This window comes from Cervus canadensis, chromosome 4, assembly GCF_019320065.1.
Source record: "Cervus canadensis isolate Bull #8, Minnesota chromosome 4, ASM1932006v1, whole genome shotgun sequence".
Lineage (NCBI taxonomy): Eukaryota > Metazoa > Chordata > Mammalia > Artiodactyla > Cervidae > Cervus > Cervus canadensis.
Window position 1 is genome coordinate 104,584,838 of NC_057389.1, and position 27,076 is coordinate 104,611,913.

A 27,076-nucleotide genomic window follows, 5' to 3' on the forward strand; every position below is an offset into this window, starting at 1 on the left:
GCAGCTACTATGCGCCATGCGCCCTCATCTTAAAAGATTTGGCGAAATTAGCCCCGGGAGTTTCTCCCAGTGAAGGGGACGCACCACTCCTTCCTCGCCAAGCCTCCCCAGCTGGGTGTTCCACCTCGGGAAGGCATCCAGCTGGCGCTCAATTAACCCATGGCACTGTCGCCGCTTCTAGGGGCACAGACGACCACGGCCGCACCATCCGCTGCCGGAGTGCCACAGAAAGCGGTTGAGGCGGCCCCAGGAACTCGTGTGGTGGCCGGGACGGCGGTTGGAAGCCCCGCCCCCCGCGCGTGCGCGCTGCGCGTCCCGCCCGCCCGCTGGGCTCCGGCAGTGCGGGCGCGGTTGAAGGCGTCCTCGAGGAGCGCGCGCGCCTGCGCCGTCGTCGGACTCGCGCACGCGCACCTGCGCCGGCGCCGGCCTCACGCACGCGCACGGCGGCGGCGACGGCGGCGGTGGTGGCGGTTCCTGCCGGGGGCTGCGAGGGCGGGCGGCCCCGAAGGAAGCGGCGGAGCTGAGGGGCTCAGCGGCTCGGCGCGCGTGACTCTCAACCCGGCTCGCTCCGCGGCGGGCGTTTTGAGCCTGTCCAGGGGCGCGGACGCAGCGGCGGCGGCGGCGACCCGAGGCCTGCGGCCTAGGCCTCAGCGCGGCGGCGGGCTCGAGTGCGGCGCGGAGCCGGCCAGAGGGCCCTACGCGGCGGCACAATGAGCGTGGAGGCGTACGGGCCCAGCTCGCAGACGCTCACCTTCTTGGACACCGAGGAGGCCGAGCTGCTCGGCGCTGACACCCAGGGCTCCGAGTTCGAGTTTACCGACTTCACCCTCCCCAGCCAGACGCAGACGCCCCCCGGCGGCCCCGGAGGTGGCGGCGCGGGGGCCCCGGTCGGAGCCGGCCCGGGCGCAGCGGCCGGACAGCTCGACGCGCAGGTGAGCGGCACATGGCGGCGCCGGAAGCCGGGGCCGGGCCTCGGCAGCGGGGGACCTGCTCGGGTTTCCCCTCCGGCCCGGCCGGGGCTGATCTGCTCGTCTCCTGCAGTCCCTCCTGCTCCAGAGTGACTTGTCCGGGGTATGTCCCGCTTAGTCCAGGTCCGGAGTAACCTGCCTCCAGTTTCTGCTCTCCAGCCGACCCGGGTAAACCTCCTTCAAGACCTTCTCTGGTCTCTCTCTCTCAGGATCTAGTTCCACACTGAGTCTTAGCTGATTGGTCCCAAGTCCCCTTCCGGGCCTGTCCGAAGTGACCGGCCCTAGGTACGTCTCTGGCCTGGGCGGGGGTGACTTGTCCCCGAATTCTCCTTCAGCTGGGTCAGTGCCCCGCTCAAGCCAGCTCCTGATCTGCGCCGATTCCCCCTTCAGTCCCATCCGACCGCTGCCCCACCCCCTTACCTGTGGTCGCAGTCTGGACACCCCTGCCCTCATTCTTGCCCAGTGTCCAGTGGGTTTATATTGCATCGGGCCGACGGACGCTGGCGAGAGGAGGGCTGAGGCTCCTCCAGCAGAAACGGAATTTGTGCATTCAACAGAGAGCCCCAAGCTCGCAGACTTTTAAGATTATTCAGGGGAGTGTTTGCGTTTTGTTTTTTCTTCTTGAATTGCCTGTTGCTGAAACCGACCTGTTACGTAACTCCGCAGCCCTGCCTTGGAAAAGTTGGTTTTGAGTTTGTTCCTCCAGTGGGTGAGTGGTAGTGGGTTTTATATACGTGGCTCTGCCACGTCAGGAACTTTTGTTCTTAATGATGTGAACATTTAGCAAAGGCTGCTTGGTTATTTAAAATTTGGGTTTGTGTTATGGGAGTGTATCCGGCATACACTTCCTGGATCTGGGTCCCTGACCGGGGATGGGAGAGGGCGCTGGCTGTGGTCTTGGGCTAGGCTCCCCAAGGAATGTAGCCATCATCCTGTGGCTCTCAAATTCCATTCCTGTGCCTGGCACCTCCCTCAGATTTATTTTCCTGAATTCTCAGCCACAGAGGAGCTATAGGCTTCACCTTGTCACAGGTGTCCCTTGGCATGAGGACCCACTGCCAGAGTGGGGGGAGCCAACCCAGCCTCAGCCAGAGTGAGCTGAAACTGTCTCCTGGGGGAAGGGGCTTGCATTCTGGTTGATTGAGTCACTCCCTGTGGGTAGACCACCCACTTGGACTTTCTTTTAGCCCCTAATAGAAGCAGAAAACATTTGACTCATTCTAACCCCAGATTCCTTAAAAATAGAAGCTTAATGGGTGGGGCATCAGGGAGAACAGGTGTGCACATATCTGTGTTTTTTCCCTTTTGTTGACATATCATGGGGGCAGGGAGAGTTTGCTTGGGAAATAAGTGAGCCGCTGGAAGCTCATGATAACACCTGTTATCAGAGTAGTTTCATACTCTGTAGATGCTGTTTCCACAGCTGTAACATGGGGGTAACAGCTGTATTTTTGTTACTTTTAAACATACTGAAATCTGGACTCATGTATGAGTGGATAGACCAGATATTACTGTCTGTTATTTGTATCCAGTGTGTCCAGAAGATGAGGCTAAAGATCTCTTGGCTGAGCAGTGTGCCATGACCTGTGGCAGTTCAGGGTTGTTTTGTGGAACGTAATTGTTTTATTGCAAATCCTTTTTAAACTGTAGACTGTAAAACAGAAAACTTGGGTTCTGCTTCAGCTCTGAGTTCTAATTTTGTCCCTTGGGTTCTGTTTTTGATTAATTGTGGGGGCGTGTCTTTCTCTTTCAGTTGAAGTAATTGATTTCTTTTTTTAAAAAAATAAATTTACTTATTTTTCAATTGAAGGATAATTGCTTTACAGTAATTGCTTTCTTTTACTGCACCTGAACACTGAACTGTATTGAATAAGAGCATTAAAACACTTCACCAGAGGGAAACATTATGGTTGAGCTTACTTGTTATGACATCAAAAGGGTTTGTCCTTTTTTACTTTTAAATAACTCTGGTGACCCACCCACCTGTAGCCTCACTCTGGATTTGTCTTTGGGTAAGGGGAATGAAAAGTTGATTATCTCCTGTGTTAGTTGGTGGCATTGGCTGCCTGCGACATTTGGGAGGTTTTCCCTTATTTGTCCTCAAGACTTGCCTGTATAACCAGATGTCTGGTGGAGCTTCTATTCTGAGTGCCTTTTGATTTTATCTTTTTGGATGAGAGGCTGTGAATTGTCCAGTGCCGTGCAGCGACTTTTGTTTCACAGCTTTACTGAGGTAGAATTTACGTACCATGCGCCTCAGCGTTCCCAGTGCTGCCCAATGCCTTTAGTACAGGGCTGTGCAGCCACGCCCACAGTCGCTTTCAGGGCCTTTTCCTCACCGTGGAAAGAAACCTAGTGCCCTGGAGTCTGCCAGCCTCCCTTCTCTAACCCCGGGCAGCCGCTGATCCGTCTCTGTTTACCTGCTCTGGGCCTTTCACGTAAGTGGACTGTATGTGGTCGTACTGTGCCTGTGGTCATTCGCTCTTTCACCGAGCACGTTTTCAAGGCTCATCCACGCTGTGTAGCATGTATCTGCTGCATTCCTTTTTATGACTGTGTGATGTTCCACAGCATGGACAGATGACATTTTGTTTATCTACTTGTCTGTTGGTGGACCCTTGGCTTAGCCACTATGGGAAGTGCTGCTGTGAACATCTGTGTACAAATTTCTGTGTGGGTGTAAGCCTTCAGTGAAATTCTGGGTGGTCTGGTAACAGCTGCCTGTTACCTTTTCAGGGGCTACCAGACTGTTTTCTAATGTGTAGCTTTCTACGTCACTGATTCCACTTTTAATATCAGTCTTGACTGCCAGTTTTGGTTTTGCCTGAAGGTGTAGGTAACACGTGTGTGTCACGGGGCAGTGGGGAGAATGGCGCTGAGGTGAACTGAGTTGGTTCAGATAACACTTGTTTTCTTATTTATGAAATGAACTGATATTTTTCACAGCCCTGTCAAATGTCCTTAAGATAAGGCAACAATTTTCTTTTGAGTATTTGACCCTTTTTTGGGCCTGTCTCCCAGCGTCTCAAAGGGCAGGGAAAGGTGATTTCAGAAGTCCTGTCCATAACAGCTGCTGTTACAGACCTTCTGGCCTGCTTAGTTGTAATATTCCCCTTTGGTGCTGCTATCGTGTTTCCTCCAAACATTGGAATTATGATGATGAAAATCTTGAGTTGGGAACACTACCAAACAAAAAAAGGAATGAACCACTGATGCACACAGCAGCATGGATGCATCTCAAAATAATTACATTGAGTGAAAGACACACTTTAAAAAAAAGGTATATACTCTGTGATTCTTCTCATATAAAACTCTAGAAAGTGCTAGGTAACCTATGGTGATAGAAGGTAGAACAGTGGTTGCGGGGATGGGAGGAGAGGAGGGAGGGGATGACAAAGGCAGGAAGAGACTGGGGGTGATGGATGTGCTTGTTATCTTGATTGATGGATTCATGAGTATTTAGATACATCAATGTGTGTCAATTTTAAAAGCTGTAAAGAGCTGCTACCTTGTCTTAACTCTGGCTGCCTTCAGAAGTTCTGACATGTCCTTGACTATCTAGGTAAACAGATTGTCTTATGATTCCTGGCCCTTAGCTTATGATGAGGAGTGAGTTCCTTACAGTTCCAGGGTTCCTGAAAGTGGTGAGTTTAAAATTTGCGTGGACCTTTTTTGGTTGTGTGAACACTGGGTTAGTACAACTGTGACATAGTACGCCTTGAGAAAATTGGAGATGAGATCCTGCACACTTCACAGGAGCTCTGGCAAGTATTCTATAGCACTTGTCTTTTGGTGGATTTCCGGGGTTTGAAAACCAAAAGGGAGGAACTAAGTAACTTAGTGCTGAATAGCCGAAATAGCTTCTGCCTCTGTTTACCCAGTTAATTTCTTTACCCAGATTTAGCGTGATTGGGGGAAGTTAACACTAACACAATAGCAAAATTCTCTGTCAACCTAGGTCTCACAACCAAAAAGGAGACATCTTTCAAACAGCTTCACTGAGGTACGATCGTACACCATGGAGTCCTCTTGTTCTTCAGTGTTTGATTCAGTGGGTGTTTTTTTAGTAGCTTTACTGAGCTTGCAGCCATCAGACAGTCACTGTCTTCTCTTCTCTCTCATGCCACCGTTCTTTCCTCTTCGGTTTTGCTCCTGCTGATCTCGGTAGTCTCTGGTTAAAGCCCTGAGGTAGGGAATCGGGTGAGCCCACACTTGGCCACTTGAGCCCGCACGTCGGGGGCGTGTGCTGCCTGCCCTGTGTGGGCTTCCGCGCCAGGGTGCTGAGGCTTGGCCCCCCGCTCAGGGACGAGCCTGCGCGCCCGTGTGTCTGTCCGCCGGTTCTTTGGTTCCTTCCACACAGGTTCCCGGGCTGCCCTCCCTGGCCTGATTCTCGACGGCTGCCCCTCGGTGCTCCCCTCTCCCCGTCCTGCTGTGCTCCAGGAGCGCTGTGGGCAGTGACCCCCGCGAGGAGGCAGAGTGAGGCCTTTGTCAGCTGCAGGTTCTGTGTTAGGCGCGGCGGGTGCTGCCCAGTCGGCAGGTGGCCGTGGGGACAGTGGGCGTCCAGAGGAGGGCGTGGTCTGCCTGGCCAAGTGACGGCCTCTATGAGTGCTGCTCCTGGCGTCGGTCAGGAAGCTGCGCCCACTCGGCAGGGAACACAGGGCTTGGCATGGAGGGCTAGTGGGTGCAGGCAAGGGCCAGTGTCTACACCAAGGGGCCCGGCTCGATCTGGGAGCCTTGTGTTGCTGCTGAGGGGTGCCGTGACCTCACTTAGAGTGGGGCCCTTAGATGGCGGGAGGCCTGGCAGAGTGTGGCTGAAGCTGGAAGGGGGATTCAGACAGAGAGTGCTGGGGTCAGGTGTGTGGCCTTCCGTGTGTGTGACAGAGAACGCTCATGGTACCAGCTGGCCCTTCCTCCTCCCGGGGTCCCACAGCTAGCGTCAGATCCTTTTGTGCCTTTTTAAACGTGTGCCGGTCCAGTAGCAGCTTGTGAGCTGGACAGCCAGACCCAGCTTCTCAGGACCCCTGTGGACTGGGCCGGGATGCCTCTAGACCTCCAGTCGGCTTAGGCCGCCTGGGGAGCTTTGGGGACCTTCGTCACGACTGAGGATAGCACCTTCCTGTCTACTGCAGCTCCTCTCGTAGCTCAGCTGCTGGGGTGACATGAGCCTGGCGGCGCCACTCTCCTCGTCCCCAGGTGGAAGGCGTTTGGCTGCGCTCTCATCTTCCGTCACTCCTCTCAAGGGCGTGGCTCTGCAGAGCTGACACAGTTTCCAGGCAGCGCTTTGTCCACCTGTATTGTATAAAAATGTATGTTGTGAATTCTCTCGTGTATAAGTAAGTAAAGCAAACCCTGCCCTTCTTTCTTCTTGATTTGATGATTGTGAAGATTTTCCTCTCTCTTTTTCTTTTCCTTCTCTGACATGTTTTAAAGTAAATCCAGCCTATTTTGCTCTTCTGAGGTTGAGCCGTATGAGTTAGTAATACCCAACCATTTAGACCTACAGTATTTAGAATGCGTTTCTAACAGCAGGAGAAGGGCGTCCTCGTAGCCTCCTTGCTGTTGTCAAGTGAGCAGCGCCAGCGGTGGTTGTTCGGGATCGTCTGACACGTGGGACTCCCTTCCTCCACAGTCACACCGTTTACCTGGTCCTGAGCCCGGCCAGGTCTGGTGTTAATGGGACCGACTGTCGTGTCTCCAGCCCTGCTCTCCCGGGCAGCTCCTCTCTCTCCTTTCCCTGCCACGGAGCCAGAATCCTGTCCAGGTCACTGTCCTGTGAGGTGTTCCGCCTCCTGGACTGAACCTCTCCTCACAGTCTGGCGTCTCCCTGCAGGTGTGGGTGGACCCTGTTTCAACCTGTGAGCTCCTCTGAAAAGTGGCTGACCCCAGAGCTGGGTAGTCAGGGGCAGGGTGAGCCTCAGCCACCTCAGACAGGTCAAGGATATTTGTGAGCTTTGGAATGAACTGCAGGGGTGGACTCAGCCCTCGGTGAGAACAAAACAAGGGGGAGGCAGGTGGGGCTCCTTTAACTCAGAGCTTAGGGACTGCTGTGTTGGGTGGGACCATGTGAAGTTCCCTTCATTGTAGGTCAAAAATGGTCAAATCGCAATAATTTCTTGCGGTTAAAACAGAATAAAGAAGGCTGAGAGATTATATCACAATGTATAATCATTAACTGGATCTTGAATTTAAAAAACTATAACAGATGTTATTAGGGCATTGGGGACATGTGTGTATGTGTGTTAGATAGCAGTGTTATATTAGCATTAGTCGTGAGTGTGATGCTTATATTGTGGTTATGTGGAGGAAGCTCTTGTCCTGGGGCCTGTGACTCTGAAATGGATCAGGAAAGTAAAAGTATGTGTGTGTGTGCATGCTTGTGCAGAGCAAGAGAGGGAGAGAGCAAGCCTGGTAAAATGTGAGTGACTGGTAGATCCAGATGAGGGATGAGTGGGTCATTCATTCTCTGTAGTTTTGAAACTTTTTCGAAAGTTGAAGGAGAAGGGATCTTCTGTTAGGCTGTCCTGAGGGCTCATAGGCTGTCCTGAGGGCTCAGAGACCCAGTAGCTCCTCTCTGCCTCAGGCCACCTCAGGAAAGGTGGTTTCCCATTCACTCTTTTTTACTTAGACTGTGGAAGAAAAGAATAAATGATGAGTCATTTTACATCACAATCTTTCTATCTTGGATGAGAAGATGTATTCATTGAGCCAGTACTGTGAGAGCATACTGGGGTGTGGGCTAATTCTAGGTGCTGGGGTCATAGCAGGACACAGAACAGCAGAGTTGGCCCCTCTCGCACCCCTCAGATGGGGTCAGGGGTGACCTCCCTTGGAGGTGCCCTCTGGATGGAGACTGAAGGACCAGGAGCTGTCTGTGCAGAGGCCAAGGGGGTAGTGAGTGCAAAGGCCAGGGACTGAGAGCAAGGTCCATTTTATGGTAAGTGGTTGACGCTTACAAGGTTTGAGATAACGCGTGGTCTGAAAGTTCTTACCAACACATTTAGCGGTAATTTTTAATTCACGTGCTTTTCCTCCATGAGAATGAAGTGACTTTTCTTCCTGCTGCTCTGATGTGCACAGAATTCTGCAGTGGGTCATAAGAAACTCTCTTGGCAGAAAATCCCTGCAAGGCCTTGATCATAGTGTCCAGAGCAGGGGTGGAGAGGAAACTGTTTCTTTGGCTTTCTGGACCCAGTGACCTGGTACCTGGGGGTGTGCGCAGAGAGCCCGGGGAAGGCTTAGGGAGGCCTTTGCCCGCTTGAGCCCAGCAGGACCCAGGGGTCCTGGCTGTAGTTGAGGGGCTGATGACTTCAGGCAGTCCTGTGCCAGACAAGGACCTTCCCCTCCCTTCTGTTACGTTGCCTGGCTTGGGCTGTGTGCCTTCTCTGTGCCAGGCACTCTTTAGTGCTTTAATTCAGTTAATTATAGTTTCTAAGGTCAAATGTATTTTTGAAGTTAATGTTTATCTTAAAACTTTCCAGAAAGTAGAGAGAGAAACGAACAACCCAGCTGTGGAAGTCTGTGTTGTGGTCAGGTCACAGTAGGGCAGGAGTCGGGCCGGGCAGGGGTTGAACATGCCCGTGTGCGTGTGCAAAAGTACTTGTAAGAAGGGGCACACCCACACTCCCAGCCACACAGCTGAGAGCCTGTTGGGGAATCTGGCCTCTTCTCTCTGGTCTCCTTGCCTTAGAGCGTGAGGGAGAGCTCATCTGACCTTGTGTTGTCTGTATTGCATTCTCTCAAGAGACTTCGTAGAGCAGACTCAGATTTCCTGCTCCTTATGAAGCCTGAAGGGTTCATAACAGTGATGCAGAGAAAAGATCGCCACTTTCAAGAGCCTCACTCATCCCCGAAGCTGGTTCTCTCTGTGAGGGGAGAAGGGTGGGGTCTGAGGCCTGGATGAAGCAGAATGGGCAGAGTGAGGGCCCCTGGTGGCACGCAGGTTTCTGTATTACTGCACACACTAATTTTGGTATTTCAGGGAAGTAAAGATTCACATCACTAATGTTTCTTTGAACAAAAAAGTTTATGCAGCCTGATGACATATTTTAGGAGCTCCTCCTCTAGGAGTTGGTGAGATTTTCGTTTTTCTTTTCTTTAACCATTTTTAAATTGAGTATACTTAAAATGCTGTGTTAGTTCAGGCGTACAGCAGAGTGATCAGTCACACACACACGTGTGTATATTCCTCAGACTCTCTCCTGTCGCAGGCTGTCCCCAGGTACTGGGTGTAGCTCCTTCTGTCATAGGTCTCTGTGGTTTGCCTGCTTCATGTGCAGCCGTGTGCATGTGTTGGTCTCAGAATCCTAGGTAACAGCTTCCCGCTCAACCCCTTTGGAAGCCAAAAGTTTGTTTTCTGTGTCTGTGAGTCTTTCTGTTTTGTAAATAAGTTCATTTGTTTCATTATTTGTTTTTTTTTTTTAATATTCCAACATACAAGTGATATCATACGATACTTGTTTTTTATCTGACTTCACTTAATATGATACTCTCTCATCCATCCATGTTGCTGCAGGAGGCATTGTTTCATTCTCGCTAATGGCTGAGTAGTATTCCATCGTTGCATCTTTATCTGCCCCTCTGTCAGTGAACATTTAGGCTGCTCCCGTGTCGCGGCTATTGTGAATAGTGCTGCTGTGAACATTGGGGTGGATGTATCTTTTCAGAGTTTTCTCCGGATACATGCCCAGGAGTGGGATTGCTAGATCATACGATAACTCTATTTTTAGTTTATCCTCCATGGTGACTCTACCAGTTTACATTCCTACCAACAGTGTAGGAAACCTTTTTCTCCACACCTTCTCCAGCATTTATTATTTGTAGCCTTTTTAGTCATGGCCATCCTGACTGATGTGAGGTGATACCTCATTTGGTTTGCATTTCTCTAATAATTAGTGATATTGAGCATCTTGTCATGTACCTTTAGCCATCTGTATGTCTTTGGCGAAATATTGGCAAACATTTTCTTAAAGTGCTAGGTACTCAATGTTCTAGACTTTGTGGGACAAGAAGCAAATACCTACTATTAGGTAATTAAGTCAACCGTTTAAAAATGTGAATACCGTTCTGAGCTTGAGATTGTGGCCCATATCCTTCTGTCTCCTGTAGCATGATACATATGGCTGTTCCATTGCCATTAACTGAAATCCAGGTACTGTAATCTGGCCGCACACTTTGAGAAAACCAGCGTGTGTGTGCTGAGGTAGTCATCCCCAGAGCAGCCTCATCCCAGTGTTGCCACTGTGCGCGTCAGGGGAAGTGTTGCCGGGAGGAGAGGTGACTTTTGGAAGTGGTAATCTGCTATCAAAATTTCAAACAAAGCACAAAAAGAAATTTAGCAACCTGATGAAAAATGGGCAAAGCGCTTGAATAGACTTTTCCTCAAAGTGAAAGTGAAGTCCCTCAGTCATGTCTGACTCTTTGCGATGCCACGGACTGTAGCTTACCAGACTCCTCCGTCTGTGGGATTTTCCAGGCAAGAGTACTGGAGTGGGTGGCCATTTCCTTCTCCAGAGGGTCTTCCCGGCCGAGGGATCGAACCCGGGTCTCCTTAATTGTAAGCAAAGAAGATAAACAGTTCCTCAAAGAAGATATACAAATGGCAAACAAGCATAGGAAAAGATACTTAGCATCATTATAATCCACGAAAGGCAAATCGAAACCGCAGTGAGTTACTGCCTCACACCCATTAGGATGGCCACTGTCAAGAACAAACAAAAATCACAAGTGTTGTCAACGATGTGGGAAAATTAGGACCCTTGTGCAATTCTGGTGGGTGGGAATGTAACATAGTGTAGCTGCTGTGGAAAACAGTAATAACTTCCTCACAAAGTTAAACAGAAGAGCTATATGATCCAGCAACTCCATCTCTGGGTATATACCCCAAAGAATTGAAAACAGGGACTTGAAGAAATACTTGTACTTTATAGTAACATCATTCACAACAACCAAAAGGTGAAAGCAACCCAAGTGTCCATTTTCAGATGAATGGATAAGCAAAATGTTGTGTCTGTACAACGGAATATTTTTAGCCTTTAAAAGTGAGGAAATTCAGACACAGTTATGGCATAGATAAACCCTTAACCCCTTATGCTAAGTGAAATAAGTCAGTCACAAAAGGACAAGTACCGTATGACTCCACTTGTGTGAAGTCCCTATAGTAGTAGTTAAATTCATAGAAACAAAGTGCAATGGAGGTTGCCAGGGACTGAGGGAGGGAAAACGGACAGAGTTTCAGTTTGAGAAGATGAGAAAGGTCTGGAGATGGATGGCGGTAGTGGTTGAACAACCATGTGGATGTACTTAATGCCACAGAACCACTTAAAATTTTTTAAAAAGGAGATCAGGGATTCACAAAGAGGTGCTTGTGATGATGTTAATAATGTTATCTTCATGACATTAAAACCCAAAAGTTGATATTGATTTTTCATTTTTAAAAAAAAATAATTTCCCCAAAACAAAGCATACAGTCTTATATTTAACCTGGACCTTCTGAAAATGCAAGTATATTAAAGTGGTGGCAGAAACTGTGAAATGGGGTTCTGATCTGGGTGAGACCATTACAGAGACAGGGATTCCTGTAACGGGTTCTTGGCTTTCTTGACAACCCGAATACATCTTTGAGATTTCTGGGGTGCCCCCTCAGGAGACGTGTTGTTCTTCGGCTCAGATAGCTGACTGAGCAGCGGCCAGGCTGGCCAGGGCCCGCCCTGCATGGCGCGCATGCGGGTTATGGTATCAGTTTGCCCGCGGCGCGTGGCAGGGGCTCTGCGAGGGAGCCAGGCCAGTGTCTGACCCGTCTCACAGCTCAGAGAAGCCTGGGGCCCCTGTCACTCCCTGTCCTTCATCACAGGCCTCTCCTACTGCTTGACCCAGCTCTGTGTGGGCTGTGGCCCCTGGGGGTGATGATGGGGACAGTTGGCTGCCGTCTGAAGGGGCAGTTCCTGGAGGGCAGCTACTAGGAGCGTCTCTTCCCCTTGGATGAGCTGTCTGTGTACCTGTGAATGGATGTGTGAGCTCAGCAGAAGTGCCTGTGAAGTTCACTGCTTAGTTACTTAAAGTTGCCTGTTTGTATGTTTTTGCTGTTACAACATGTAAAAGGTAGTATATTTAGTACAATTGTATCCTGAAACTAGAAGATTGTCTTAACATTCAGTTTCTAATTCCTGCTTAAGGGCTGCCTTCTGGAGGGGGAGCCGACAGTGAAGAACATTTGTGGACTGGCAAGAGAGCCACACCCCTACGTCTGCAGGAGTCCCAGCCGCCTCTGGTGCTTAGGCAGAGGAGTGGGCGGGGCAGGCCCTCGCCGCGGGGGTGCCACCCTGCGGTGTGGTTGTGCGTCTGTCCTCAGGGACCACACTGGGCTTGTGCGATGTCATCTTGCTCCTTGTGGCCCCCGTGTCCTGGTGGTTGTGGCTTTGTGGCTCGGTGGGGTTTGGCTAGGCTGTGCGCGTGGCAGGGCGGGTGACCTCGGCCACGCGTGCCCTGTTTCTGGCCAGGTAGGCCTGATGGGGAGGAGAGTGCGAAAAGTCAGATCAGCAGAAGCTGGACTGTCGCAGCAGAGAGCAGGCCAGTGCTTCACGGGAAGGTTGCCACGGCTGCTCACGTGGGGAGAAGCCAGGTGCCTGGGCTGAGGCCCAGAAGCTGCCGCCTTTCATGATGATGCTGCCCTTCTGCCATAGGTCGGTGGGCCTGAGGGCATCCTGCAGAATGGGGCCGTGGATGACAGCGTGGCCAAGACCAGCCAGTTGTTGGCCGAGTTGAACTTTGAAGAAGATGAAGAAGATACCTATTACACAAAGGATCTCCCTGTACATGCCTGCAGGTGAGCACTTCAGCAGAGGGGAGGGCCCGCCTCCCAGAGCATCCACCGTCCACATGCATGCTCTGACTTTACAGAGGCCCATCTGAGACCATGGACTGTGGCACTTGGAAACCCGGTCCTTGGCAATAAGGTTGCTCAAGCCCTTGTACGCACATAAATCCCTCATCCTGGGCAGGAGAGTGGGATCAGCAGCCTCTGTCATCCCTGATTCTCCCAGCTGGAGGGAGAAAGAGTCCCCTTCTCTGCCTTCCTCAGGCCTTAAGGTGGTTCCCCGGAACCTGCCCCCTCACTCATCCGAAAGAACTCAGCATATCGGGTGAGCATCTGAGTCCAGAGGGTAAAGAGAGCAGCTGACATTTCGCTTACAACGAGGTTCCTGTAGGCTTCTTTAAAATAGCTGCCTTGGGGACTTGCATGGCGGTCCATGCTGCCAGTGCAGGGGGCGTGGGTTCCACCTCTGGTCTGGGAACTAAGATCCCACATGCCGTGTTGGGCAGCAAAAAAAATAATAATAATGGAAAGACCTGCGTGTTGACCAAATTTGGAATTCTGGTCTAGAGGAGGACCCATCCCTTGTGTTTGGACTTACTCTTGCTTTTTTGTTACACAAGGAAATTGAGACCAAAAGAGGTGTAATGATCTTGCTCAGGGCACTCCGCCAGCCAGGGCCCTGGGCCTCTCAGCCCTGCCCACCCTCGGGCACGCTGCCCCTCCACGGTCTGCACCCACGATGGCGTAGAGGGCTGCTCCTTCCCCGCTTGATGGGCAGACTGTCTGACCTTGTTGGTTCTGTGTTCCCTCGCATTCACAGTACATTTTTACATCTGTACTAGTGTTCCTGTTCTCAACAGGCCCATGAAGTGGTCCTGGTGAAGCTGCAGTGGTTAAAGTCTGCACACCCCCTCGCACTCCTGCCGTCCACGTGGAGTGGAGGAGGGGAGAGCTGTCCTGGCATGAGGTGCCGCCGGGAAGGTTCTTGGCCAGAGCACATTCTGGTTTGAGACGAAGTCTTGGCTTCATGCACACACAGAACTCTGTACAGAGCCAGAGGCAGTGCTTTTGTTTTTGGCGTATTGATTTTCAGAAAAGGGAGTGCGGGGGCTCTCCCGAGGCGCTCCTTGCGGGACCCTCCACTGCTGGGTTGAGCTGTGTTCCCAGGAGCATGGCGCCCTCTGCCGGAGCGTCTGCAGCTCTGAATGCAGCGTGGTCTCAGCTTATCTTCTGTGTGCCCAGAGCTAGGGATGTTGACTTCCTTGCTCACAAGTCACAGTTCCTGAAACTTGAGACCAAGGGAAGTGACCCCGTCACCTTGGGGGTGTTAGGTCTGCGTTGCTGGGCTCACCTGGCACCTTGCACTGTTTTCGTCCCCACTCCCCCAACCCTGCCAGCAAGGGTCTTTGCTGCCATCTGAGGAGTCTCCACAGCACCCTAACCCCTTCCCTGTGTTCACAGGGTCAGGAAGCCTCTGCAGTTAACTGATTGGATTTTGTTAGTGGGATCGTTGGGTTTGAGTATGTGTTTAATGAAAAACTTAAAAATGTTGTAAGAGGAAAGAATTTTACATCCTGCCAAATTAAAACCAGAGAGCAATCTTCCAGCTTTAACTGTTGATGTTTTGACTTTTTCAGTTACTGTGGAATACACGATCCTGCTTGCGTGGTTTACTGTAACACCAGCAAGAAGTGGTTCTGTAATGGACGTGGAAATACTTCTGGCAGGTAGATAACCAAACCGCGCATGTGTCTTTAATCAGTGCTGTGTCAGATGTGTGTGTAAATTATGGAAATGTTGAAGCAAAGCACAATATAAAATCACGCTAACAAACCTGGTTTTTTCCCCTCCTCTGTGACTGGTTTAACTTGAAACAGATGGTGGTGTGTGAATGCCTTAATGTATTTACCCTTGATTTATTCTCTGCGGTTCTTTTTATTATGCAAGTAGGGTTGGTTTAATTCTCATTCCCAGTTTTTATTTATATTTTTCTGCAAGATGAGCTCCTGGCACGCCCGTTCATCTACATTACTGGGTGCCTGGGGAGGATGTTCCCAAGACAGTCATGGGCATCCATGGGAGCCGCTTCCTGAGAAGGCTCTCCCTCTGGCCTTAGCTCATCGGAGCAGTCCTGAGGCTAATATGGGCCAGATCCTGAATCATCAGATTAAATTAAGTTCACTTGACCGTCGACTCTGGGCTTCCCTTCCTGCTGTTGATCAGCAGCAGCTGTGACAGGGTCCCTTTTTTTGGGTTTGGGTGAGACCCGCATGATGCGGGTACTCAGATTCCAGGGGAGAGTCTGTTTGTCTGAGCTCGAGTGGTGAGATTCCTCAGCCCCCACCACTGGCACGGGTCTGGTCCTGTTGGCTTCTCAGAGGCTGCTGTGAGGTGAGGACTCAGGCCATTGCCACAGAGAAGCAGAGCAGAGTCTCTGTGGGACAGGGCTCCAGGTCACCGGCACGGAAGCAGCATCTTCCTCTGAGACTCCTGTTTTATAGAAACAAAGTGACCAAATTCCGTAGGCAGTTTTTTTCGTACGGAGCCCCTACCCTTCGTGTGTCTTCGGCAGCCGTGGACCCAGGCCCGGTTCACGATCTCGTGCAGGACACAGAAGGGTCAGATCTCATGTCACCTTGGAGTCAGTAATGAAATGATGGGCTTCTGAGTGAGGCAGGGGAGGGAGCTGTGGTTTTTTTAGAGATATGAAAGGAGAAGCATCTTTAGGGTACCCAGAAGAGATTGGTATCCCACTTTCCAAATGTTCTGGGTAATTTAAGTGTTCCTGTGTTTGCATTAGTTCCTCTGTTGCAGGAAAAGCAATTAAATAAAACTTTCCTTAGTTGGCAACCCCATCTTCAGGTCAGCAGAGCCCAGATCAGGGAAGTGAGCAGAGAACCTCTAAGAGAAAACAGACTTGGTCAGCCAGCACTGTGTGTTCTGTGCAAGGTCAAATTGTGGAGGTGATGGGGCAGCCACCCACGTTCAGGAAGCTTCCAATGTGATGGAGTGTTCTGGGCCTAGAAAAGACAGGAGGAAATCACTGAATCCGGTAGAATACCCAGGGGTGGCAGCTCCAGGAGGGGAGGAGAGGGGTGGGGGCTTTGGAGGTACAGAGAGCTGTGGTGATTAGCTAGGTAATCTGACAGTCTTTGTGGGGCCAGAGAGGATCAGGATGTTGGCCTCTGAGCCACAGCTTGCACAGGAGGGGTTTCCCAGGGTGATGCGAGGGGAGCAGCAGGGAAGGCTGGAGGCCCAGCAGGCACGCTCAGTGTGTGACAAACCCCGCAGCAAGGCTGGGAGAGCTGGGGCGGAGCCAAGGCCCTACCTGGGCCCCGAGTGAGGCTGGCGTTGGGGAGGGTGAGTTCAGCCCTGGTTTAGGTGAGCCGTGTCCCGGAAATGAGAAGGGCGTCAGAGTTCTGGCCACGCGCAACAAGAAAAGAACTGGGACAGCGGGGCTTCCAGGAAGCTCAGAGCTGGCCCTGCGCTTCCCGAGAGTAGCCTTGACCTCCCCCCTACTCCGTATTTGTTTGCTGTCCTCAGGTTTCTAGTACGTTTGGTTATCAGGTTTCCTGGCCTGCAGCAAATGAGAAGGGGTGTTGCTCCTGGAAGCAGGCGTGGGGGCCAGGAAAAGTGACTTTGAAAGGAGCAGCGGAGAAACTACATTGAGTGAATAGGAGCAGTGAAGGGGCGAGCCTTCCTCTCCAAGACAGCAGCCTTGGCACCCGTGTTAGATTCAGTCAGCCCCAATAAGTTGGATTTAAGAAAGCAGAAATGGGGTAAGAGGGAACTGTGTGAAACATGTTAGGAAAGTTTTCCTTAGAAATGGTTCAAGTCGGATCAATTTTTGCACTCAGTGGGGAACCAGTTCAGGGGCAGGCTGGTCCCTCTGGATGCCAGATGGATGAGGTGTGACCACTCCTGCTAATGGACCGTGAACGGTACCGGAACTTTAAACGGAGCTCGAAAATTGGAAGTGGTGAAAAGCCAAACTTTGGGTGTTAACTATTTATCATTTCCTGGTTTCAGCCACATTGTAAATCACCTTGTGAGGGCAAAATGCAAAGAGGTGACTCTGCACAAGGATGGGCCCCTAGGGGAGACGGTCCTGGAGTGTTACAACTGCGGCTGCCGCAACGTCTTCCTCCTCGGCTTCATCCCTGCCAAGGCCGACTCGGTTGTGGTGCTGCTGTGCCGGTGAGGGCAAGGCCCCAGTTCCCTTGTTTGGCGGGGGGGTTGCCTTTCAGGCAAAGACTCAGTCTCCATGGCTCCAACTTTCTGGAGCTTTAAAATAGTTTTAAGTGGTTTCCGCCAACTGGCGAGGTGTAAGGAGGTTTGGAGGGTTGGGGCTTGTTACAGAGCTAGGAATGTCATAGGACCCTTTTGGGGTGTCTTCTGGTTAAATCATAAAATTCTGTAAAAGCAAAGTCTGTTCTGAGTTTTAAGAATTTAAAAAAAAAAGAAAATTTCAGAGCTTAAATGCATGGGGAGATGCAATTTATTGCTAACAGTTTGAAGGTACTCTGTCCATACAGTAAAATGTAGGGAGCACCACTCTGAGGTGAGAGGTAATAAGCCTCTGGGGGGGGCAGAGGTCATCCTCATCTGGGCTCTCCCTGCCTTCGGGGCTTCTGCAGGCAGCCCTGTGCCAGTCAGAGCAGCCTCAAGGACATCAACTGGGACAGCTCCCAGTGGCAGCCCCTGATCCAGGACCGGTGCTTCCTGTCCTGGCTGGTCAAGATCCCTTCTGAGCAGGAGCAGCTGCGGGCGCGGCAGATCACTGCCCAGCAGATCAACAAGCTGGAGGAGCTCTGGAAGGTGAGGGCCTGCCGGCAGTGCACATGCCCCTCCCTACCGAGTGTTGGGGGGGGAGGGGGCTGGGACCGGGACCGGGGTCCTCAGAAACAGGAAGGAGGGTACCCGGGATGCCTCCTGCCAGGCCTCTGGGAAAGGAAAGCTCTGGCCAGTGGAGTGTTTCTCTTGTTGAGGGCAAGGGTGGCTGGTGGGAAGGAGGAAGATGGGAACTGGCTGTCAGCGACTGCTGGTGGACATGTCCAGAGGAGCCGGGCCTGACGGGACAGACAGGACTGCGGTATACTGTGCAAAACCTGCTTGGGCTTGAGGCGTGTGACATGTTGGAGCCAGGGTGACACCAGGTTAGGGGCTAGCAAGATTCCTGCCCTGCCCACAGGCCGCTTCTCCACGGGAGCCCTTCTCTGGTTCTGGATGCGCGCACACACGCGCGCACACACACACACCCCCCCACAGGCCGTTTCTCCAAGGGAGCCCTTCTCTGGTTCTGCACGCGCGCGCACACATGCACACACACACACACTCACACACCAGGTTAGGGGCTAGCAAGATTCCTGCCCTGCCCACAGGCCGCTTCTCCACGGGAGCCCTTCTCTGGTTCTGGATGCGCGCACACACGTGCGCACACACACACACACCCCCCCACAGGCCGCTTCTCCAAGGGAGCCCTTCTCTGGTTCTGGACGTGCACACGCGCACACACACACACACACGCCAACAGGCCGCTTCTCCACGGGAGCACTTCTCTGGTTCTCGACGTGCGCACACGCACACACACGCCCACAGGTCATTTCTCCAAGGAAGCCCTTCTCTGGTTCTGGACGCTTACACACACGCGCGCGTGCACACACACACACATTTTATTTATTTTTGGTGCAGGATGTGGGATCTTGGTTCCCTGATCAGGGATTGAACCTGCAGCCCCTGTAATGGAAGCTCAGCATCTTAACTAATGAACGGCTGAGAACTCTGAATTGCTGTTTTTTAATTAGGCTAGAAATTTTAATTAGGCTAGGCACACATATAGTTAAAAAAATGTGAATTTATCTTCTCTTCAGCTGCCGGGAAAAATATGTTTGAAGCATTGGCTAGCAAGGAACCTTTCCACCTTGATTTTCAGGTTGCTGCAGTTATCTCACTGTTCTTGTTTATATCCAAACAGCCCACTTACTGCCAAGAGAGAGTGGGTTTCTCCTTTTGGTGCGGTGTAGTAAGATCAGGAAGAAATGGGGAGATGGGCCTGCTTTTCTGTTCACACAGTCAGGGAATCCAGTGCTTTTTCTGGCAGCTGGGAGGAACACGCTCTCGCACGTCGGGGGCTCCGTGTTTGTTGAAGAAGGTGGCCCTGGTGGGGGGAGTGTGTCAGGCTGTGTTCCTGGGGCATTCACCCTGTGTGCCACGTGGGCTTCCTGACACGGGGGCTCGGCTGCTGGGTGCCCTGCTCGTCCTGAGAAGTGATGGCGGGTGTGCGCTGCACCTCTGGAGACTGGGGAGCACGCAGAGAGTATGTTTTAAGTAGAGGTGGGAACGGGGAAGAATGTGGTCCCGGCCCTTGCCTCTAGGAGAACCCGTCTGCCACCTTGGAGGACTTGGAGAAGCCTGGAGTGGACGAGGAGCCGCAGCACGTCCTCCTGCGGTACGAGGACGCCTATCAGTACCAGAACATATTCGGGCCTCTGGTCAAGCTGGAGGCTGACTACGACAAGAAGCTGAAAGAGTCACAGGTGATGTGTGTGTGCAGGAGGGCTTGTTCATTTTAACAGAGCCTCTCTCCTCAGGTCTGGGGAGGGTGGGTTTCTCTGCAGACCGCAGATGCTGACTTGGGCCACGGTGCAGCTCCTGAGAGACGGAGCCGTGGATTAAGGACAGGCTGTGGGCAGAGGCCCCCTCGCTCAACGGCCAGACATCTACATGGGTGCTGTCTGATTTAAAATCCAGCAAACATTCCTTCCAGTTGGGTTCGTAGCCTTTGCCGCAGCGGGGAGAGTCAGACCCCAGGAGCCGACAGCACCCTGAGGACACCCTGTGCCCATTCCTCGGAAACTGCATGGGAATCAGGAGCCCTGAGGCTCACGGGCCGTGTCCTCAGCCGTCAGCTTCCTTCTCTCCCCCCGCTGCCCACAGATCAGCTGTCTTCAAGAACAGACGTCGTGTGGGGGGGGTCTTCTGGTCGTCCTCTGCAGGTTTTGGGGTCCTCACGCCTTCTCTCCCGGATGTGCCCTTGTTGGCGTTTCAGGCTGTCGGGTGCCGCTTGCCATGGGGCACCTGCCTGTGGAAAACAGACACGAGGAGCCCAGACCCATGTCTGTGTTGCGGGCTAACAGGGCTCTTATTTTTTATGTGCTCAGACTCAAGATAACATCACGGTCAGGTGGGACCTGGGCCTTAACAAGAAGAGAATCGCCTACTTCACTTTGCCCAAGACTGACTCTGGTAATGAGGATTTAGTCATAATTTGGTTAAGAGGTGATTTTAAGTTTTAAAATATTTGTGACTCTAAGTAGCATAAAATTCCTAGTTTCACCCTTGTAAAGTGTCCCTGAATTTGAACTGTTGGTGGTGGTGTCTGTGACGCGTGTGAAAACACCGACTCTCCTGTTGTCTTCTCCCTGTAAGATATGCGGCTCATGCAAGGGGATGAGATTTGCCTGCGGTACAAAGGGGACCTGGCACCCCTCTGGAAAGGGATCGGCCACGTCATCAAGGTCCCTGATAGTATCCTTTGTATAAAGAAGGGCTGGCATACGCACCCTCTGCCCCAGTCTCCGAAGGGCTTGACCTGTGTGGGTCACCACGGAGAACGGTCTTGGGGCCTCAAAGGCAGGGGAGGGTGTGTGCAGCCCCAGGGGCGGCCCCTTTGACTCTGGTTTGTTTCCAGCCGTCAGGCTCTTCACTTGTCCTAGCTGATACAAAGCTGCTTAGACAGAAGCCAGTGGGCTCCGAACTGTGTGCCCGAGGGCTCTGTGGAACCTGGGCCCTGGGCTTGGCTGTCCTTGCTGGGTGCCCCCCGGGCTCCTGGGGAAGGCAGCCCTGGCTGCAGTGGCCCGGACTTGCTCCCGGAGTCTGTCGTTGAGAACACAGGCCCCTCGCTTCGTTTTCTGCGTCTGGTGCAGAGGAGGGGCTGTCTCCTCAGTGACTGAGTGAGGGCTCCTCATGAAGGCTTTGACAAGGGTGAAACTTAACTCGGCGGTGCAGATTATGGCGATGAGATTGCTATTGAGCTCCGGAGCAGTGTGGGTGCCCCTGTGGAGGTGACTCATAACTTCCAGGTGGATTTCGTGTGGAAGTCAACCTCATTTGACAGGTATGTCCGCCCCCTCCCCACCCCCACTTACCTGCATCTGCTTGGCAGGCCCCGGCCCTCGGTGTGGCTGCTGCCTCCTGCGTCCCCCCACTGCTCCCTGGCAGCTCCAGTGTGCCCGCTGCTGACCCGGAGTTTCCCCTTCAGAATGCAGAGTGCGCTGAAAACCTTCGCTGTGGACGAGACCTCTGTGTCGGGCTACATCTACCACAAGCTGCTCGGCCACGAGGTGGAGGATGTGATCATCAAGTGCCAGCTGCCCAAGCGCTTCACGGCACAGGGGCTCCCCGACCTCAACCACTCTCAGGTTCTCACCTGTCCCGGGGCAGGAGGGTCCCGGGCCTCAGGGCCTGCGTGCTCAGCAGCCATCCGCCTTGCTTACACCCCTAATGGCCGCTTGTATCCGAAGGTTTACGCTGTGAAGACTGTGCTGCAGAGACCGCTGAGTCTGATCCAGGGCCCGCCGGGCACGGGGAAGACCGTGACCTCAGCCACCATCGTCTACCACCTGGCCCGGCAAGGCAACGGGTACGGCTCTCCACAGCCCAGGGTGGGAAACGGGGAGCCCAGGGTGCCTGGCTTGCTGCTTCCTGTGCCGTTGGTAGTAGATCTGGCCTTTGTGACTGCTTTTCACAAGGAAGCTTGCACAGGGTATGTTCATCCTCGGTTGTGTTGTGCCTGTGTACTCCTCGGAGCTTGGAAAGTCTTAACAGCACGGTCAGGAGGTGATGGCACTGGAATCAGGAGTTAGCGGGGAGAGGCATGCACAGTCTGAAGATCAGGAAGCTCCAAACCATCTACCTTGTTGCTCCTTCAGCACCGTGTCACTCCTGGCTTTAGTCGTAGAGCTTGAGTCGGCTGCCCTACCACCTGTGATCCAAACAGTGGTCTTGCTGATTAGCCTCTTCTCTGGGTGAGCGCTGACGTTCGCTCACATTGTATTGAAGGCCCGTGCTCGTCTGTGCTCCGAGCAACATAGCCGTGGACCAGCTGACCGAGAAGATCCACCAGACTGGGCTGAAAGTCGTGCGGCTCTGCGCCAAGAGCCGCGAGGCCATAGACTCCCCCGTGTCCTTCTTGGCCCTGCACAACCAGATCAGGAACATGGACAGGTGGGTGTCGGTCCCTCGCCTTAAAGCGAGACACGTCTCCCCGGGCAGGCCCCGGCGGCAGCGCCCTCCTGCTCACATGCCGTATTTGCAGCATGCCCGAGCTCCAGAAGCTGCAGCAGCTGAAGGATGAGACCGGGGAGCTGTCGTCGGCAGACGAGAAGCGTTACAGAGCCCTGAAGCGCACTGCCGAGAGGGAGCTGCTCATGGTGAGCTCCTCACCCGCCCTGCTGCCCGGGAACGGGCCTGGGCTTTGGGCTTTTGTCTTTACTTGTTCACTGTGGGCTTTCCTGGTGGCTCAGACAGTAAAGAGTCTGCTGGCCGTGCAGGAGACCCGGGTTTGTTCCCTGGTCGGGAAGATTCCCCTGGAGAAGAGGATGGCAACCCACTCCAGTATTCTTGGCTGAGAAATCTCGTGGACAGGGTCCATGGGATTGGAAAGAGTGGGACACAGCTGAGCAACACTTTCAGTTTCACTTGTTCACTTGGGCCAGGGGACCTGTTTGGATACATTAGGTCCATGTGAGCGCCTTTAGTGGGTTCTTTTCCATTTGAGGAGAGAACTGTAATACCGTTCTCCATGTGCTTTCTCTGAGGTCACACAGAGACAGCTTATTGTCTGAAACGCACGATTTTTTGAGGTAGATTCCACTCCCTGCCAGCCTCCCTGTTGCTGGAATCGTGGGAGCCTGGTCTGTGCCTGGGGCGGGGGCAGGTCCGGAGCACCGTCTCCCACTCTCGGTGGTTTCCCTGGCTCAGCACTGCCCCTCAGAGGCTGTCTTGAGGCACCACAGCCTTCTTTAGGCGTGACTCCCAAGCACGTAGGATCTTGAGAGTTGGTGTCGCCACAGCCTGGATTGAAGATGCTATCAGGGAGGGTGTGGGCCACAGCAGTGTCTGTGTATTGTCCTGCCTGCCCTCTGGGGTCTGGGAACCTTGACCCGCAGGTGCCCTGAGGCCTGGCGCACTCTCTTCCCCAGAACGCAGATGTCATCTGCTGCACGTGTGTGGGCGCAGGAGACCCGAGGCTCGCCAAGATGCAGTTCCGCTCCATTCTAATCGACGAGAGCACGCAGGCCACCGAGCCAGAGTGCATGGTCCCTGTGGTCCTTGGGGCCAAGCAGGTGGGCCACAGCACGCCCCTTGTGGCCTTGTTTGAGACTGTGCGCGCGCTTGTGTTCCCGTCCTGTGTGGAGCTTGGTGCTGGAGACCCGCCTCAGTGCCCTGTGCTCTGCTCCATGCCCTGGCAGAGCACACAGGGGTGCCCAGCAGGCCTTTGAGGGGGCTTCCCCGGGTGGGCGTGGCGCAGGGCGCCTGCATGGCGGCTCTGAGAGCGTGCTTCGTGTGCATGCTGGGCGGTTCTCCCACTCCTGGTCAGTATCTTGCTGCTTAAATTAGTGTAGTTCGGGGGGTGTATGGACCCCAGTCCTCTTAGTCCCTGAGTGGCCGTGTGGGCTGCCCATGTTTGAACTGTGATGTGGGCCTCTTATCACAGCTGATCCTCGTGGGTGACCACTGCCAGCTGGGCCCCGTGGTGATGTGCAAGAAGGCGGCCAAGGCCGGGCTGTCGCAGTCACTCTTCGAGCGCCTGGTGGTTCTGGGCATCCGCCCCATCCGCCTCCAAGTCCAGTACCGGATGCACCCTGCGCTCAGCGCCTTCCCATCCAACATCTTCTACGAGGGCTCTCTCCAGAATGGCGTTACCGCAGGTAAGCTCGGCCCAGTGCCGGGAGTCTGGGGACAGTGCCTGGCCTCACTTCCTTCTCAGGTGGCCTTACGTGGTGACCGTTTGTGTGTAGGGGCCCTCTGGGAGGTGCAGTGGGCAGAACGTGTGCTCTAGAGTGCAGGACATTCTGTGGCAAGGGCAAGGGGGGGAGCCCGCATCTTGGTAAGATTTGCAGAGTGAGCTGTGAGGATTCCCACCAGTGGTGCGTCACACATAGAAGAGGGGGTGGCAGAGACAACCCCCGTCCCACTCCTTCCTCTGTCGGTGGTTCTCAAGGTCTGGGCCCTGGGGGTCTCAAAGACTTGTGCACACCCAAGAGCAGACTGCTTCCATGGTAACCCTGGGGTGTCGGGCGCCGTCAGGCTGTGCTGACGCTTGCGGTGTGACCAGGCTGTTGTGTATCATCTCCACCACACACCTGTGGCAGGCCCCGTCCTGAGTTCAAAGGGAAGAGTACCCCATTCCCTGGTCCCTGAGGCATGTGCTTGTGACTCTGTGTGGGGTGGGAGAGGATGGTCTCTGAAGACACTTGGCAGGTGTGTGAGGTGCTAGAAGGCAGGACTCACACACTGGTTACACAGACTGGAACGGTTAGTAGGCAGTTTCTTCAGAGGGATCAAAGCTGGCCTGTGGCTTCAAGGAAAACAACTCACAGTATTCATCACCAGTGATAAAATCTGAGACTTCACACCGAAATGAGAATTTTGGAAAACACGTGTCCCCTAGTATGAGCTTACCATGTCTTCCAGGTGCTGAGTAAATTTTCTGATGAGGTCTGTGGTGGTGACATGTGTCAGATGTGTTAGCCTTTGGAAGCCCTGCCTGACAGGGTGAGCAGCATGTCCCATTCCCACAGGCAGCAAGGGTGCTTCCAAGTCCCTGGGGGTCAGAGGCCATGCAGGTCAGGGCAGGGTAGAAAGGCCATCGTCCCGGAGCTCCAGGGCAGCCTCCCATCCAGTTTTCAGATAGAACTGAGGTAATTCCACAGTGGTGGGAAAGGTCTTAGAAGATGCTTCCTGGGGCTTCCCTGGTGGTCCAGTGGCTAGGACTGTGTGCTCCCAGTGCAGGAGGCCTGGGTTCGATCCCTGGTCAGGGAACTAAGATCCCACATGCTGTGAGCAAGAGTTCACATGCCGCAGCTAAAGATCTCAAGTGTGCAACTCAGAACTAGCACAGCCAAATAAATATTTGAAAACAAACATGCTTCCCTTTTCACCCACTTGCATCTGTGAGCCCTGTCCATCCTGACATGCTGCGAGGGCTCACAGGAGACTGGGGGCAGGAGTCCAGTAAACTGGAGAGTGAAGTGGGTTGATAAAATTCACTAAACATATATTTCAGTGAAATATTATTTTTCATGAAAATGTTTTAAGTTAATATGTTCATCTTTAAACAGATTTTTAAAATTATTTTACATTTTTGGGTTTTAAAATACAATAAATATCAGTAGATGTAATGCATAGAAATAATAGCTGTTTGGACTGCTCTGCTTGCAGAGTGTAAAGACACGCTGAGAGCAGCATTCGTTTGAGAACTGCTGGCTTAGAGTCTTAGTAACGCCAGCGGCCCAGTACATCGGCTTTGCTCAGCCCACTTTGTAGATGAGGAGACTGAGGCAGAAAGTGCAAGTGCCCGTCCAGGGCCACGCGGCTGCTCTGCGGTACAGTCTTGACACTTGGGGTGCTGCTGGCCTGCCGGGTGGTAGGACTAGGAAGGCCAGGTCGTGAGGAGCTTGTAGGAGACGCAGCTGACACTCGTTGGGAAAGCCAGCACTCAGCACTGGTGCAGACCCCTGCTGGCCTTGCTGCACCGTCCCCATGGCCTTGGCTCCACAGGATAGAGGCTGCTGGCGATGGTTCAGTGCTGGACCGCCAGTGTCTGGGTCATGGCACCCCTGAAGGAATGCTTTTAAGAACTCTGAGGAAGTGTAAAGAAGTGCCCAGATCCTGCGAGTCCGACTTAGTGAGTTTTCACTAGGTGACCGTGTCTGTTACCAGCACCTGCCCCTGAAAGCCCCGCCTCACCCACACCCTGCAGCCCAGCCGTGAGCCTGTCTGCCACCCCGGGGTGGCCGCCAGCAGTGTGGGGGGGCGTGTCTACAGCGTGGAAAGTAGCCGGCGCTGTGTGCTCGCCCCCGCCCTGTCCCTCACAGGTGGTTAAACATTTGCCAGCCTCGGGTCCCCGAGCTTGCTCTAGCCACTGCCCTCACTTGAAACATTGAGTCTTTGCCTCATTTTCAGCTTGACTTAAAAGGGATCATAGCAGTGTCCTCATAGCTTAGGCTTTCCCTTCATCTATGGTAGTCTATTTTGGTGCAAAAATTCCAGTTTTCTTACATTAATCTGATTAGGTGTAACTCCAGTCAGAAATTCCCAAAAGAATGGGTGAACTGTCTGATTGGACGACTGGTTTTCTGCATCGTAAGGCCTTGCAGAGGACTGAGCACCTGAGATGAGCATGAAGAGCTTGAGGAAGGTGGCGGCTCGAACTCGGGGGTGACGAGTTACCGCTCAGCTGCGGTCCCGAGACGCCGGGCACAGGGCCTGAGATGGAGGCCAGAGGCAGACCCCCCTGTCCACACACCTTGGTTTGGGACAAGACGGGTGGCTCAACAGTGTCATTGTTAAAAGCCAGTTGCAGGTACACATAAGTCCCATCATAAACCTTCTGGAAGGAGATAGGATATTTTCTTTACCCTGGGGCAGACTTAGACCGCAGAGAACACTAACAGTGAGATCTGTTCAGTGAGTAAGCCAGCTTTGTACCAGGTAGAGTGCTAAGTGTTCCTGGGAGTTTCGGTCAGAGGACCCCCTCCAGTGGCCTCCCCTGGGACCCACAGACCTGGGTCAATTGCCTGGAGCCTGCTGTTTCCTGCTCTGCTGTGTGCCTCTGCCCAGGATGGAATGGCCTCCAGTCTGCTCTCCGCCTCAGCTCACCCAGGCCGGCTGCACTCTCTTCTCTGACAGGATGTTTTCTTTTTTCTCCTCCACGATGCCAGCGGATCGTGTGAAGAAGGGATTTGACTTTCAGTGGCCCCAACCAGATAAACCGATGTTCTTCTATGTGACCCAGGGCCAAGAGGAGATTGCCAGCTCAGGCACCTCCTACCTGAACAGGTAAGCAGAGACTTGTCTGTGGGGCCTGCTGGCTTCAGTGACAGCTTTTCCAGTGACTGCACACCTGTGATTTTGTTTAACGTGGTGGTGAAACTTGTCCTCATTTTCCTTGTCCTTGTGTTCAAACACTTAAACCAGCAGCCTACCTAGGTCCAGCCTCGCCTTGTCAGTGTGTATTTCCTGTTGAGCAGATCCTTTAGGAGCCCCGTGAGCCTTTTCTGTCCCTCCTGAC

The 27,076-nt window shown here is 53.0% G+C and overlaps 1 protein-coding gene across 2 annotated transcripts in view; it reads left to right on the forward strand.

Annotated features, from left to right (window-relative positions):
• The first annotated feature begins 425 nt into the window (after positions 1-425).
• UPF1 (UPF1 RNA helicase and ATPase) overlaps positions 426-27,076 on the forward strand; it is a 33,981-nt gene continuing 7,330 nt past the window's right edge. The window contains exons 1-16 of one of the 2 annotated variants that reach the window (XM_043467417.1): positions 426-932; positions 12,647-12,789; positions 14,418-14,507; positions 16,810-16,977; positions 17,418-17,598; positions 19,155-19,316; positions 19,941-20,058; positions 20,209-20,307; positions 20,788-20,896; positions 21,041-21,200; positions 21,303-21,421; positions 21,841-22,005; positions 22,097-22,211; positions 22,983-23,126; positions 23,498-23,711; positions 26,727-26,844. In XM_043467417.1, coding sequence (XP_043323352.1) covers positions 711-932; positions 12,647-12,789; positions 14,418-14,507; positions 16,810-16,977; positions 17,418-17,598; positions 19,155-19,316; positions 19,941-20,058; positions 20,209-20,307; positions 20,788-20,896; positions 21,041-21,200; positions 21,303-21,421; positions 21,841-22,005; positions 22,097-22,211; positions 22,983-23,126; positions 23,498-23,711; positions 26,727-26,844 — 2,327 coding nt within the window. In that variant the 5' untranslated portion in view covers positions 426-710. The remainder of the gene's footprint in view (positions 933-12,646; positions 12,790-14,417; positions 14,508-16,809; positions 16,978-17,417; positions 17,599-19,154; positions 19,317-19,940; positions 20,059-20,208; positions 20,308-20,787; positions 20,897-21,040; positions 21,201-21,302; positions 21,422-21,840; positions 22,006-22,096; positions 22,212-22,982; positions 23,127-23,497; positions 23,712-26,726; positions 26,845-27,076) is intronic. The other variant, XM_043467418.1, reaches the window with a different exon arrangement.